The 15,211-nt window shown below is 42.9% G+C and overlaps 1 protein-coding gene across 1 annotated transcript in view; it reads right to left on the bottom strand.

Annotated features, from left to right (window-relative positions):
• Window positions 1-15,211, bottom strand: part of MYO5B (myosin VB) — a 382,924-nt gene that overhangs the window by 152,977 nt on the left and 214,736 nt on the right. Inside the window, exons 9-10 of the mRNA XM_038743484.1 lie at window positions 14,604-14,713; window positions 9,337-9,602 (exon numbers count right to left, since the gene is read on the bottom strand). Coding sequence (XP_038599412.1) covers window positions 9,337-9,602; window positions 14,604-14,713 — 376 coding nt within the window. The remainder of the gene's footprint in view (window positions 1-9,336; window positions 9,603-14,603; window positions 14,714-15,211) is intronic.

The following is a 15,211-nucleotide window of genomic DNA, read 5'->3' as shown; positions in this document are numbered from 1 at the left end:
TGCTCAATAAGTGCTCTCTCCTAGACTTTGAAACCCTTGTTGGGTGGGGACCGTCTCTATATGTTGCCGATTTGTACTTCCCAAGCACTTAGTACAGTGCTCTGCACACAGTAAGTGCTCAATAAATACGATTGAATGAATAAATTCCATTGATGAAATATAACATCTGTTCAGAGTTGAAAAGAAATCAGGCCAAGACTAAAGGAAATTAGGCAATAGGTCTAGAACTGATTCACCTCTGCAGCTAATTCCAAAAACCTTTTTAAGAGACTCTGAGGACTGGAAAGGACTTCAAACAGCCATCTGGGTCCTAACCCTGCCTCAGGTAGGGGTCCAAGATGAGAACTTGTTTATTAACTCATTTCAAAGAAATGTGCGGGAGAGGGGAACCCCAAGAATGTTCTCTGAGCTAGAGCCAAGAGCAGCTGGAGGAGGGGATGTTGCAACAAGGAGAATGAATCAATAACTGGTTTATTATTTATATACTTATTAGACTTTTATGATTCTTTTCCTCTGAAGGGTGCTGGTTGCTGAAAAAAACATGTGTGCACCTGTAGATGTTTTGGGGGACCTCTCTGCCTCCTAAATCTTGCAAGAAATATTTCATTATACAGACCCTGTTTTCAAAGACTGGACCGAAGTATGTCTTTGGATCTACCTGGTTCAAAGAAATGATAAAACCCTTGGGATTGCAGAAAGACATCAAGCAGCCGATGGGGAATGTGTTAGGCAGAAAGAGAAAATGCTGCCTTTGGGGAAAGGATACAAAACTTTGTGGTATTTATTCACTGGTACCAGAAGTAGCTCTGGACAACTATTTTTGGAGGTAAAATAATAAATGCCTCTAGTTCTGGAGTAGAGAGGGCCCTTTTGGGTGGGGTCAGATCCACACTGGCCTCTCTTCCTTCGGCTCACTTGAAACCACGTCCTCCCCCTGGCCTGAATGGAACTTCTTCCCCTTCCATGTAAGCCAGACCACAGGTTTCCCCACTTTCAAAGCATTAGTAAGGTCATATCTCCTCCAAGAGGCCTTCCCTGATTAAGCCCTATTTTCCCTGATTCACTCTCCCTTCAGCATCATCTATCTATGCACTTGGGTCTGTGACCTTTGGCCAGTTGATATTCATCACCCCACCCCCAATCCCACAGCACTTACATGCTTATATTTAAATTTCATATTATAAATGCCTTATTTACATTAGTGTCTAGCTCTCCCTCTAGACTGTAAACTTGTTATGGGAAGGGAACTTGTCCACTAATCCTGTTGTATTGTACTTTCCCAAGCCCTTAGTACAGTGGTTTACACATAGTAAGCACTCAAATACTACTGATTGATTATATAACTTGTTCACAAAGTCAGATTTTGGGTTAATCCTTTAACATTCTTATGGCACACTGAAGGGTGTAAATCAGTTTCAATGGGCCAATATTTAAAGGGCTGCCAAGCAGTGTTTCCTAGAAACACTGTGGAAAGAGCATAGGCTTGGGAGCCAGGGACCTGGGTTCTAATTCTGGCTTTACCATTTGTCTGCTGTGACACTTTGGGCAAGCCAGTTAACTTCTCTGAGCATCATTTCCCTCATCTGTCAAATCAATCAATCATTTATTGAGCATTTACTGTGTGCAGAACTAAGTGCTTGGGAGAGTACAGAACAACAGAATTAGCAGACATGTTCTCTGCCCATAACAAATTTACAAGGAGATTAAGACTGAGAGTCCCATGTTGGGCAGGGACTGTGTCCAACCTGATACCTTGTATCTAGCCAGAACTTGGAACAGTGCTTGACACATAGTAAGTGCTTATGAAATACTGTTTTCATTATCATTATTAGGAAACTTTATGAGTCACCTTTTTCTTTCCCTTCTTGAGGGGATGATATATTGATCCTCTAGGACAAGAGAGCCAGGAAATTGGCAAAAAATATACTCAGATGGCGGTTAGAAATGTTCCCATCATTATTTAAGGATGCTGGCTTGCTGCTGTTTTTTCAGAATGGGTATCGTTTGTTCGACGGTCCTGAAATCAAATGGTCTTGAAAAGGCACCTTCTGAATTTCGGCTAGGTGGGCTTCAGCTCATAGGAATACAATTCTATAGGTGTTCTGTAGGATGCTCTTTGGCAACCGTAAGCAGGGGAACTGAAAATGATTCAGGCAATTTGGGGCTCTGCTACAACTAAGAGGAGGCGGAGACGATATTTCCACCACCTCTCCCCCAACACCCACTCCTCCTGGAAGGACCTCTTTCTGTAATTTCTCTCTTTCCTATCTGCCTTTCCCTATTCTTGCTCTTTCTATACCATGTCTACTCAACTTGCCAGTGTTACTCAGGACAAAAGAGGTTACTGAGTCCTGCACTACAAATAAACTGTAATAGAAGAAAAGTTCTCCCCTTTGATGGGAACAGGCTAGGAATAATAATATTTAAGTGCTTACTATCTGCCAGGCATTCATTCATTCATTCAACCATATTTATTGAGCACTTACTGTGTGCAAAGTACTGCTAAGCGACGGGATGGATACAAGCAAATCAGGTTGGACACAGTTCCTGTCCCACATGAGGTTCAAAGTCTTAATCCCCATTTTACAGATGAGGTGACAGGCCCAAGGTCACACAGCAGACAAGTGGAAGAACTGAAATTAGAACCCAGGTCCTTCTGATTCCCAAGCCCATGCTCTATTCACTAGGCCATACTGCCTCCAACAAGCCACAAGATTATTGAGCATCCTCATTAATGTCATTTATTGAGCATCTCCTGTTTGCAGAGCACTGTATTAAGCACTTGGGAGAGTACAATACAATAGAGTTGGTAGACATGTTCCCTTCCCACAACAAGCTTACAGCAGCCTAGGCAGGGACTGTCTGTTATATTATACTCTCCTGAATGCCTAGTACAGTGCTCTGCCCATAATAAGCCCTCCATAAATACAGCTGACTGACTAGAAGGAGCTTAGTCTAGAGGGCACAAGCCATGTGCAGAGTACAATATGGAGAAGCAGCATGGCATAATGGATAGAGCACTGGCCTGGGAGATGGAAGGTCATGAGTTCTAATCCCGGCTCCACCACTTGTCTGTTGTTTGATCTTGGGCAAATCACTTCACTTCTCTGTGTCTCAGTTGCCTTACATGTACAATAGGGATTGAGGCTGTGAGCCCCATGTGGGACAGGGACTCTACCCAACTCGATTTGCTTGTAACCACCCTGACACTTAGAACAGTGCCTGGCCCATAGTAAGCACTTAAATACCATAACTAATAGTATTAATTAATACTACTATTAATATCTTGGAAGAGTACAATTAGAAGAAAACATCCCTGCCATCAGGAGCTTCCAATGTAACAGCAGGGGAATGGACACAAAAAAGTATTTACAGCTAGGAGGAAGAAGGAAAAATGGATATGCAATCCATCTGAAGACAAGCATGTCCCCAGGCTGTCTGATCTAAGGCCACTTTGCCCTGGAATATGGTGATCTTTAACTCATTTTATAAAAATGGACTTTTCCTTCCTCTTCAGAAAAGCCAGAGGCTGGAACGCAGCCAACGTACAAAGGCATCTGTGCCAGAGAAGGAATACAGAATTCCACCTTTAGTGCTGACAACTTCAGCACCCTCTCCCTTAGGTTGCGGACAAATCTTCCAAGCGACATCTCTCTTCCTCTCAGGCAGCCGTGACACACTCGGAGACCGTAAATTCAATTACAAAAATTAAAGGACAAATAGGAGGGGAAAAGGCTATTTGGGCAGGACGGGTGACATTTGCAGAGTCGGCAGAATCGGAAGCATTACCCAAGTTCTGCCCTGATGGTCCTTCTTCTCCCTTCTTCCCCAAGTATTGGGAAGTGAAATAACATCACAATACTATACTACATAATTCACATATTATGAATTAAATTCATAATAGTGAAATAACATTACAATATAAGCACTCATAATTTATATCCCACAGTATCATTATAATAATGCTGCATCTTGAAGTCTTACAGCCTTTGTTTTTCCTAAAACTATTGATTTGAAATAATCTATTTTATCGTTATACTGGTTAGATAGGGTGATGTAGGTGTGATTCGATTTCCTGATAAGGAAACTGAGGCCCAGAGAGGCTAGCCCAGGGTTGCACAGCAGGCCCGAGGGCAGAGCTGGAAATAGCACCCAGGTCTTCTGGCTCCCAAACCCATGCTCTTTCCAGTAGATGAAGGGGTGACTATACCTCATTATAGAATTATGGTTTTATTACATTATTTGCACATTAACGGCCACCTTTTGCACTTTATGTGATTCCTGTACGCTCCTACAATAAAAGGGTCAAGGGAAATCAACATCTAGGTGGCCTTAACTATGGTATGCCCTACTTCAGAAGACTAAGCAAATCATAAGAATGAAATAGCATTCTTATTAAGGGGGCTTGAGAGCCTCAAAGTATTCATGCCAGGGGTAAAACAATTTATCGGTGAATTTACTCAACATTTACATCGCGGCTGAGGAAATAAACTAATACCTGTGGTCTTCTCCTACATGCCACTCAAGGCGTTTTTTTCCCGATATGCTCTGCACATGCTGGGCTGGTGGGATTAAAGTTTCAGTAGAGCATCCTCAACATCTTCCATACCAGTCAGTCAGCCATGCTGCCTCCCCAGCAACCCGCTCACCCTCTCGGCTGAATCGTCAAGGAGAGTCCATCCCCATCCTGCCTTCCTACACCCGGTGGGAAAGAAAAAAGCACTTGCAGCCTGGCACCACTTTTACAAAACCTCAGGGAGGCTGATGGCTGCTGTAGTGATTACTGGGGCTATAGGTTTCCCTTGGACTCTAAGCCATGAGGAGCCTGAAATTCTTCTCTAGCCAAAGCATCCTACAAATTTTTGTTTTTAAGTATGTGTCCCTATCTTTTATATTGTTTTACTGCTTGACTGTTTCATCACTTCTTATGTGTCTGTTTCCAGTCCCCTCTCTTCTCTCGTATACTCTGCGGCTGTAAGCACCTATAGGACCAGGGACCAGGTTTGTGTCTTCTTTCCCAGCACATAGCACAGTGCTCTGTACGAAGCACTTAATACTACTATTCTCATTTATGGAATGATAGAAACATTCAAGGCCCAGGCCCAACAAATGAATATGATTCTAATAATAATAACAATAATAATGGCATTTATTAAGCACTCACTAGGGGCAAAGCACTGTTCTAAGTGCTGGAGCTCAGTGATCTAAGCTAATATTTTTCTGATAACATAAACTGAATTCTCTAATGTCAGAAACACCAGGTGTTACCACCCCAGTAGAATAGATAAGGTACCTTGACATCAGTGAACAAACCAAATATTCTGGAGTGCTGGAAGAAACGAATGCATTCTTCTAGATTTGACTGTAAGATCTCCACGACTGTAAACTCCTTGAGAGCAGGTACTCTTAGTACTTAGAACAATGCTCTGCACAGAGCAGGCACTCAATAAATACTATAAGTTGATTAATTGATTTTTTAAAAATGGTATTTGTTCAGCTCTTACTGTGTCAAACACTGTTCTAAGCATTGGGGTAGGTACACGTAGATTCTAGTCTCTAGAACTTTCTAGGCATCAGGCTTTAACTTGAGGGCACAACCTGAAAATAGTCTGCTCATTTAACCATTTCTTCTCATCTCTGGCATAACAACTGACTTGTCTTTCCAATGGCCACAAAGATGTGGTCTTTTACATTAGTATCAAAACCTGAAATGGGGAATTTCTCTCACAAGGGCAGGCTCCTCAAAGGGCCTGAGGGGCTTCTGGTGCTCTGTCAATTAATACAACAGTCTTGAATTACAATAGAACACAAGCACAATGTTAGGAGCTCAGCTATAGTTAGAGCTAAAACTTGCCTATCCTTGATTCCGCTCTCTCATTCACCCCTCACATCCAACCCGTCACCAAAACCGACTGATCTCACCTCTGCAACATCACCAAGATCCTCCCTTTCCTCTCCATCCAAATTGCTACCTTGCTGGTTCAAACTCTATCCTATCCCGACTGGATAACTGCATCAGCCTCCTCTCTGATCTCCCATCCTCCTGTCTCACCCCACTTCAGTCTATACTTCACTCTGCTGCCCAGATCATCTTTGTGCAGAAACGCTCTGGGCATGTTACTCCCCACTTCAAAAACCTCCAATGGCTCCTTGTCAACCTACGCATCAAGCAAAAACTCCTCACTCTCGGCTTCAAGGCTGTCCATCACCTCACCCCATCCTACCTCACCTCCCTTCTCTCCTTCTACAGCCCAGCCCGCACCCTCCGCTCCTCTGCCGCTAACCTCCTCACTGTACCTCATTCTCGCCTGTTCCACCGTGGACCCCCGGCCCACGTCCTCCCCCTGGCCTGGAATGCCCTCCCTCCGCACACTCGCCGAGCTAGCTCTCTTCCTCCCTTCAAAGCCCTACTGAGAGCTCACCTCCTCCAAGAGGCCTTCCCAGACTGAGCCCCCTTTTTCCTCTCCTCCTCCCCATCCCCCCCGGCCCTACCTCCTTCCCCTCCCCACAGCACCTGTATATATGTTTGCACAGATTTATCACTCTATTTTACTTGTACGTATTTACTATTCTATTTATTTTGTTAATGATGTGCATTTAGCTTTAATTCTATTTGTTCTGATGACTTGACACCTGTCCACATGTTTTGTTTTGTTTTCTGTCTCCCCCTTCTAGACTGTGAGCCCGTTGTTGGGTAGGGACCATCTCCATATGTTGCCAACTTGTACTTCCCAAGCGCTGAGTACAGTGCTCTGCACACAGTAAGCGCTCAATAAATATGATTAAATGAATGAATGATTTAAAGGAGTCAATTTCTAGTATAACCTTCTGAGACGAATAGGGTTTTTCATTCCATTTTTCCCACAGTAGATCTTTCCAACCCTCCACTGGACCCCAGTAACCTGGGTTACTGCTAGATGAAGGAGATTTCACTGTTGTATCATTTTTCTCAGGACTAAATTTCTATACTAAGGTCAAGGCTTTTATTTTTAATCTGAGGTCATTACTCTTCATTACTTAAAGGCTTCAGAGTGGCAAACAGCTTCTGAAAATGGAGCAAAGCAGTATTCTGGCAGAGAGATTATAAAATGACCCAAATGAAACGACTTGATGATGAAATGGCCAAAGCTGAACATCATATCCAAATCAGTCAAACCAAAGGTATTTACTGAGCACTTACTGGGTGCAGGGCACTGTATTAAACAATTGGGAGAGTACATTACAATAGATTTGGTAGATTCAATCCCTGACCACTAGGACCTTACAGAATAGAGGGGGAGTCAGGCACTAATATAAATTACATATGGATATGTACACAAGTACTTTGGGGGTGGCGTGAAAAATCACCATACTTAAGGGGTTCAGACCTAAATGCACAGGAGACACAGAAGAGTGTGCAAATAGAGGAAGTAAGGGTTTAATCTGGGAAGGCCTCTTAGAGGAGATGCAATTTTAGGAGGGCTTTGAAGATGGTGAGAGTGGTACACTGTCAGATATGAAAATGGAAGAACTTCCAGGCCAGAGGGATGATGTGGGTAAGGGTATGGAGGCAAGAAAGGTGAGCTCAAGGTAGTGTGAGTAGGTCAGCATCAGAGCAGCAAAGTGTGTGGATTGGGCTGCAGAAGGAGATCAGTGTGGTAAGGAAGGATGGAGAAAGCTGATTAAGTGCCTTAAAGCTGACGGGAAGAAGTTTCTGTTTGATGTAGACATGTTTGTACAATCACTGGAGGTCCTTGAGGAGAGAGGAATCATGGCCTGAGGTTTTTTTCTTTCCTTTACAAAAATGATCCAGACGGTACAATGAAATATGACCTAGAGAGCAGAGAAAAAGGAGGTAGGGAGGTAACAAGGAGGCCGCTGAAGTACTCAAAGCAGGATATAAGAGCTTGGATTAGTGTAGTTTCAGTTTGGTTGGAGAGGAAAGGATTCTATAGATGTTGTAAAGCAGAACTGACAGAGTTTGGTGTCATACAGGATATGCAGATTGAATGAGAGAGATTAGTCGAGGATAATGCCAAGGTAATGGGTTAGTGAGACAGGGAGGATAGTGGTGTTATCTAAAGTTGTGGAAAAAACAGGGAGGTTGGGATTTGGGTGGGAAAATACGGAGTTCTCTTTTGGATATGTTAAGTTCGTGGTGTTTGTGAGGTGTCCAAGTAAAGAGGCCCTTAAGGCAGGGGAAAATGTGAGACCGCAGAAAAGGTGAGCAATCAGGGCTGGAGAGGTAGATTTGGGAATCATCTGCATAGAGATGGCAGTTGAAGCCATGGGAGTGAAAAAGTAAGGTGCAAATGCACAAGAAAGTAAAATTAAACTCTGGTTACACAGATAAAATTCACGTATAATACAAGCAGGAATGGAATACAGTAGGAATAATAAATAATAATGATGGCATTTGTTAAGTGCTTACAGTGTGCTGAGCACTGTTCTAAGCACTGGGGTAGATACAAGGTAATTAGGCTGACCCACATGGGGCTCACAGTCTTAATCCCCATTTTACAGATGAGGTAACTGAGGCTCAGAGAGGTCAACTGACTTGCCCAAAGTCACACAGCTGATTAGTAGCAGTCGGAATTAGAACCACAACTTCTGACTCTCAAGCCCGTGCTCTTTCCACTATACCACACTGCTTCTCTTAACAAAATCCCTCTTCAGTCCCTCTTGCAGCTCTGAGTGTTATCAAAGATTAAAACTATTTTCAAAATATGGAACCTAAAGTGATCATGATTCCATAAACTCTAATGTGTAACTAAACTATAAATCAGATTTAGTCAAATGACCTCTTTTGGAATTATGATTCCTTTTTTCCCCAGTGTTTTAAGCCATTTCATGCCTGTAACACATATCTGCATGAAATATCAATCCTCCAAATTGTTTTAGGATTCAGTTACAACCTGAAACAAAACCCCAAACAAAACATCGTCACTACAGTTCAGAAAAATCGCTGGGTACGTGTTACAGCATTTTTAAACACTTCATATGGGCTAAGTGTGGGAAAGATTCATGGTTGTGAGACACAGCTCCCATCCCACATGGAGTTCACAACTATCTTACCCCCATTTTACAGATGTGGAATTGAGGCCCAGAAAGCTTAAGTGACATGTCCACAGTCACACAGCAGGCCAGTGGCAGAATTGGAACTCGAGACAAGATCCACTGCCTCTCAGTCCTCTGAGAGGACTGAGGCCAAATTATTTATCCTACAAATCATGTGTATGAAATACAGATGTGAAATTCTGTTGTTTTATGCCATTACCATGACTCTTGGAGAAACATTCAGGCAGAGAAGCAAGCCATCGCAAAGAACAAGGACGAAAGGGAGAAATCCCATCCTACCCGTAGATATCCAGGACGCCAATGAAAGAGTGCTGCTTCAGGGTGGTGTGTAGGGCTTTGTTGATGTGCTCCACAATCCAGTTGAACAGCTGGGCATAGATGTGCTTGGCCAGAGCATTCCTGGCATTGATAACCTGCTGCAAGGACATGGTCTTCACGTAAGTCTCGGAGGTTGTAACCAGTTTGCGGTGGCAAAGCCAGTGTTCCATCTGGCTGTTTTCTACTCCCAACAATCTGCAAAAATTGTTCAGGTGCTCATCGTGGGTCTGGGATTGAGAGATACAAAGACATTCAGTAGGTGCATAGAGGGCCACAGCTGGCCAGACATCCCCCACTCCCTCATGTATAAGCAGTACAGTGCTCAATAAATATGATTGATTGATAAGGACACCTGGCATGCCTACAGGGAAGATAATAAAACAACAATTGAAGGGATTCCTAACTCTCAAGGATTCTATTTCCCTAGCTGCTGCTCCAGTTCAATTCATTTTCATTCATTCTCTCTAATAATTATAACAATAATAATAATACTTGTGGTATTTATTAAGTGCTTTCTATGTGCCAGGTACTGTTCTATGCACTGGGGTGGATACAAGGTAATCGGGTTGGACACAGTCCCTGTCCCACATAGAGCTCACAGTCTTCATCCCCATTTTACAGCAGAGGTAACAGAAGCACAGAAAAGTGAAGCGATCTGTCCAAGGTCACTTAGCAGACAAGTGTCAGAGGTGGGATTAGAAGCCAGGTCTCTGTGAGTTCCAAGCCCATGCTCTATCCACTAGGCCACACTGCTTCTCTCCCTCTCTCTCTCTCCCCCCACATCTCTGAAGAAAGACTATATACAACATAGCCAGTGTCATTGAAATTAGTCATTCCAGCAGCCAGTGACCAAATTACATTAGAGTTTTAAACCATACTAAACTTTTCTGGGGTTGTTAATTTCCGAACCGGGCACTGGCTGCCACTGCTAATTTGAAGGAGTTGGGTCCTTCATCCAAGGTTGCAGAATCCAAATCAATATTCTTAGGTTCAGGGTGTCATTAGATTGACACCAGAGCACAAAGGCAACCAACATTCAGTGAAGTGGACATGTTCAGTGAAGTGGACATGAAGACCAGGGCATTTTATAGCCCTGCCCTCCACATTTCCACATCCAGGATTTGATTCAGGGTTCAAAGGAGAAACTATTTTGGATTCTATTTTAAGACTCTTCATATTGACACCTTCCCTCTCCCCCAAACCAGGCTAAGGAGGGAATTTCAAGCATGACCGCAAAAGGCATGACATCAGGCTAAATCTATTAATTCTTTAGAAGTAGTGAGATATCCTGCAGTGACAAAAACTCAGTAAAAATGCAGCACCTGCTGATGTGAAGTTGGAATATAAAGGCCATGGAATAGACCTTAAGAGTGAAAGGCAGCACAGTATCTGGGAAGATCAACTAGAGTAAATGGCATAGAGGTAGCAGACTCCAATGTCTTTGCATTGTTTTCCTGTCTATTGATCGCAAGAACAGTTAAATGAAAAAAAGCTGATCTCATCCCATTTCACCGAAATCTGTAGATTTTGTTGGAAAATGTGTTAACTTGCATTTTAAGCGCTCCAATAAAATTAGCTCATTCTGAACAATATCTCTTATGGACTCTCCCAATATTCATTTTCATGTGTCTAAATCCCCCTGGGGAAGCTGATAAACCAGCTAAGAGTCTGATACCGAGCTTATTAACAGGGAGCATACAATGAATTCTTTAGAACCAGACGTGCTTCCACATAATAGTCTCAAATAGCTTATGGGACTAGTTTCCAAGAGCATGAGTTGCGGGATTTAAATGAGGGCTGTTCTCCGCAAATGAACACAGGTGACAGTCCTGTCATGTCCTGCTTCAACTTAATCTCCTCCAAATGACCTATTTCTGCAGCCACTTAGCATCAATAAAATTCAGACTTGCAAGCAATTCACAGATGCTGTTTCCCCTTTGCATGTACTCCCCTTTTGTTGCCAGTCACAGCTCGGTGAAGTAGCACATCAAATGTAGTGCCTGAAGGTCTATAGGCCTGGAATGAAGCCCCATAGAAAGAAACTGCCAACCAATGGTGAAGATGACCCAATTCCAAGACTTCCTTAAAGTTTAAATATCATCTTGGAGCCCCTCCCAAGCCCCATTTGTCCCCTCGCTTGTCAAGTCTAATGAGCTGAATGGGTAGTGAGGTTTGGTTGCCAGGGAGGATTCTGGGAACAAAAGCAATCCCATCTTCTCACTTCCTAATAATCCATCGACAGAGCAAAGGGGAGGGACATGCAGCTGTAAAACTGGACCACAAAAGCCCAAATGAAATACACATTTTACTTGAGAAGCAGTGTGATCTAGGAGAGAGAACATGGGTCTGGGATTCGTGGGACTTGGACTGTAATCCCAACCCACCTCGGCTACTTGTCTTTGCTTCTCTGTGCTCTCTTCGCTTCTCGTCTGCAAAATGGGGAGTCAATATTTGTTCTCTGACAGACTGGGAGCCCCATGTGGGACCTGCTTCTTGTACCTACCCCAGTGCTTAATCATCAATCGTATTTATTGAGCGCTTACTATGTGCAGAGCACTGTACTAAGCGCTTAATACAGTGCTTGGCACATAGTAAGCACAGTGCGGCCTAGTGGATAGAGCATGGGCCTAGAAGTCAGAAGGACATGAGTTCTAATCCTGGTTCTGCCACTTATCTATTGTGTGAGCTTGGGCAAGCCACTTCACTTTTCTGTGCCTCGGTTATCTCATCTGTAAAATGGGGATTAAGACTGTTAGCCCTGTGTAGGACATGGACTGTGTCCAACCTGATTACCTTGTATCTACTCCAGTTCTTAGAACAGTGCCTGGCCTATAGTGAGCACTTCAACACCCTATTAAAAAAACTTAAATACCACAATTATTATTATTATTACTAATTCCTCTGGAGCAGGGCTTTCTCAGCTTGTATAGTCCTGTACCGCATTTCAACTGCTGATTAATAGTGATAAGTGAGACAGATTTAGCATCCAACAATTATATTAAAGCTTAATTAATGATGCTAAATTCATTTAATATATTCAGCATTCTGGAAGTAGATTAGTTTTATGGGCTCATATTGCCAAATATGTGTAACAAACTATTCCCAGCATCCAAGTAATTGCACGTCACATCTCCAAGATGACATTGGCAGTCAAGGTGCACAGTTTGATGCTTTAATTCAAAATAAAAGCCACCCAGAATGGGGCATGCTTCTCAGGTCTAGGGCAGTCTCTCCTGCAGCCAGTCCACCATTTTTTACTTTGCTGGAGTAAACCGAAGTGACACCCCCAGAAGGAAGATGCCTCCAGCTCCCGAAATCAGGTATCCAATTTTCAATTAGGGTGGCCTTGCAGGACCAGGCTTAGAATTGACAGATAGGCTTTTCAGTCTGCTCAGAAGACCACAGGTTTGTCAGAAACCCAAGATGACTAAGGCTGGGAAGTCCAGCCCACATAAGCTGAAGAGACAGAAATGATGTCTCTGTCCCCTCAAATGGAAACCCAAGGGGGCTATACGGCAGAGAAAAAGCATGGTCTAGAGGAAAGTGCACAGTCAGGAGAGAGGAGTCAGAGGATCTGGACTCTAATCCTGGCTCCACCACTTGTCTGCTGTATGATCTTGGGCAAGTTACTTCACTTTTCTGTGGTTCAGTTAACTGTAAACTGAGGATTAAGACTGTGATACCCTAGTGAGACATGGACTGTGTCAAATCTAATGTCTACCGCAGCACTTAATACAGTGCTTAGTACAGCACATTGTAAGTGCTTAAATTTCACTAAAAAATATGACCCCACTGCCCTGATAGAGTTGATATCTATGTCCATCAATGTGGTGCTACCACAGAGTGACATTCCAGGATCAGGGTGGAGTTGGTGTTTGTTGACTGAAGCTCATATTCACCTCAATTACCTCATAAAAAGGGAAATCACAGAGTGTCATTTGTTAACTCTTTAGAACCGACAGTTTTGCAGTGAAACGTGTCCATGACCCAACTCTTTTCCAGGCACCCCACAGATTTGTCTTTTCACTCAGAAACAATGCCACTGACTGTGAGGTTGTATCCATGGGTGTGAATATCACCCAAACTCACAGATACCCACCCACCATGTACCCAGAGCTAATCCCAGAGTTCAAAGAAACATCAAATAGTACCAGCTGATTTGTAGCACGCTTTACCATTCTACAATCATTCTGATGGTAGAAAATACTATCCAGTGTAATTTCAATAATGACTACAATCTGTTCCTTCAAGAAAAAAATAAAGAGTCCACCTTGAGAAATACTCCCTCTTCCAGGCTTCAAGCTCTCCTCCTTTACTCTCAACCATTTCCAGCATTTTAATTCTTGAAAATATCCACTGGCATGGTCATCATGAATCTGGCCATCTAAGGCCAGCTAGTATATTGGACACTGATAACATGATATTTACTAAATGCTCCTTAGATGCCAGGTACTGTGATGAGCATTCTGTTGAGATTTCTTTTTCATGGTATTTAAGTGCTTACTATGTGCCAAGCACTGTTCTAAGCGCTGGGGTAGATACAAGGTAATCAGGCTGTCCCACGTGGGATTCACAGTCTTAATCCCCACTTTATGAGGTAACTGAAGAACAGAGAAGTGACTTGCCCAAGGTCACACAGAAGACAAGTGGTGGAGCCCGGACTAGAACCCATGACCTCTGACTCCCAAGCCCGTGCTCCTTCCTCTAAGCCACACTGCTTCTCATCATCTTCAGAGCAAAGAAGACATGGTCCCTGTCAGGTGCTATTTTCCAGCAAAAAAAAAATCTTATGGGGAAGTGAGGCTTTCCAAAATAGTGTGACATCATCTGCAAGACATTGAATTTTTTTAACGGTAAAGCACAGTGTTTCAGGCAGATATAAGATAGTCAGGTTGGACACATTCCACATTCCACATGGAGCTCCCAGTCTCAATTCCATTTTATAGATGAGGTAGCTGAGGCACAGAAAAGTTAAGTGGCTTGTCCAAGGATGTGCAGCAGATCAGTAGAGGAGCCAAGATTAGAACCCAGAGCCTCTGATGCTCTGACCCGTGCTCTTTCATCTAGGTCATGGAGAATGTTTTACCAAGGACCAACTAGGAAATTAGGTTGAAAATGAATGCGTACCTCATTGCATTCTTTACTTGGAAGCCCACCTAAGAAGGCAAACTTAGAAAACCTAGAGTGAATTGTACATAGGGCAACATTGGTGCGGGCTAGGAACTTACTGAAATGCTACACGCCTCCCCATCTCGTTCAGCTTGAATGTCCACATTTCCAAGGTGCAGAATAGAAGCAATTATCTTAAAAATGCTCATCTGATGGGATTCTCTCACTCCTAAAAGGAAAAGGAAAGAATACTAACCAATCTCTACCTCAAGAAAGAGAGCATTTACTTTCTTTAAAACATATTATAGGATCTGATTTCCTTTCTGAACTGGTGATTTCAAAAACACCATCGATGCCCTCAACAAACCATCATCATCATTTAGAGTGACGGTTCAGTTGGCAAAAGGTCTCCTTCAAGTGAACTGTTAAATCTTCACCCTAAACTTTCTGATAAAAGCAATTTTATTGCAGCTGGGTCAGCTAGCACTTAATTTCTTTGGAAGCTAAAGATAAGGAGCAATCATGAAGACTCATCTCGGACTTCATTTCAGCCAGACTTTTTATGGACATTTTACGGCTCTACAAGGAAAGCTAATTTATTTGCCATAATTGTTCTCCAAAAATAATATCTTACAAACATCTGTGTTACCCATAAATATGGAAAAACCAGAGAAAAGGAGTACTTTGAGTGATTTCTATTGGGATCATTTTGCTGGGGTGAACTGCT

The sequence above is a fragment of the Tachyglossus aculeatus genome, chromosome 3, assembly GCF_015852505.1.
Source record: "Tachyglossus aculeatus isolate mTacAcu1 chromosome 3, mTacAcu1.pri, whole genome shotgun sequence".
Taxonomy (NCBI): domain Eukaryota; kingdom Metazoa; phylum Chordata; class Mammalia; order Monotremata; family Tachyglossidae; genus Tachyglossus; species Tachyglossus aculeatus.
Note: the sequence above shows the minus strand (reverse complement) of the source record. Positions and strands in the feature narration are given on the sequence as shown.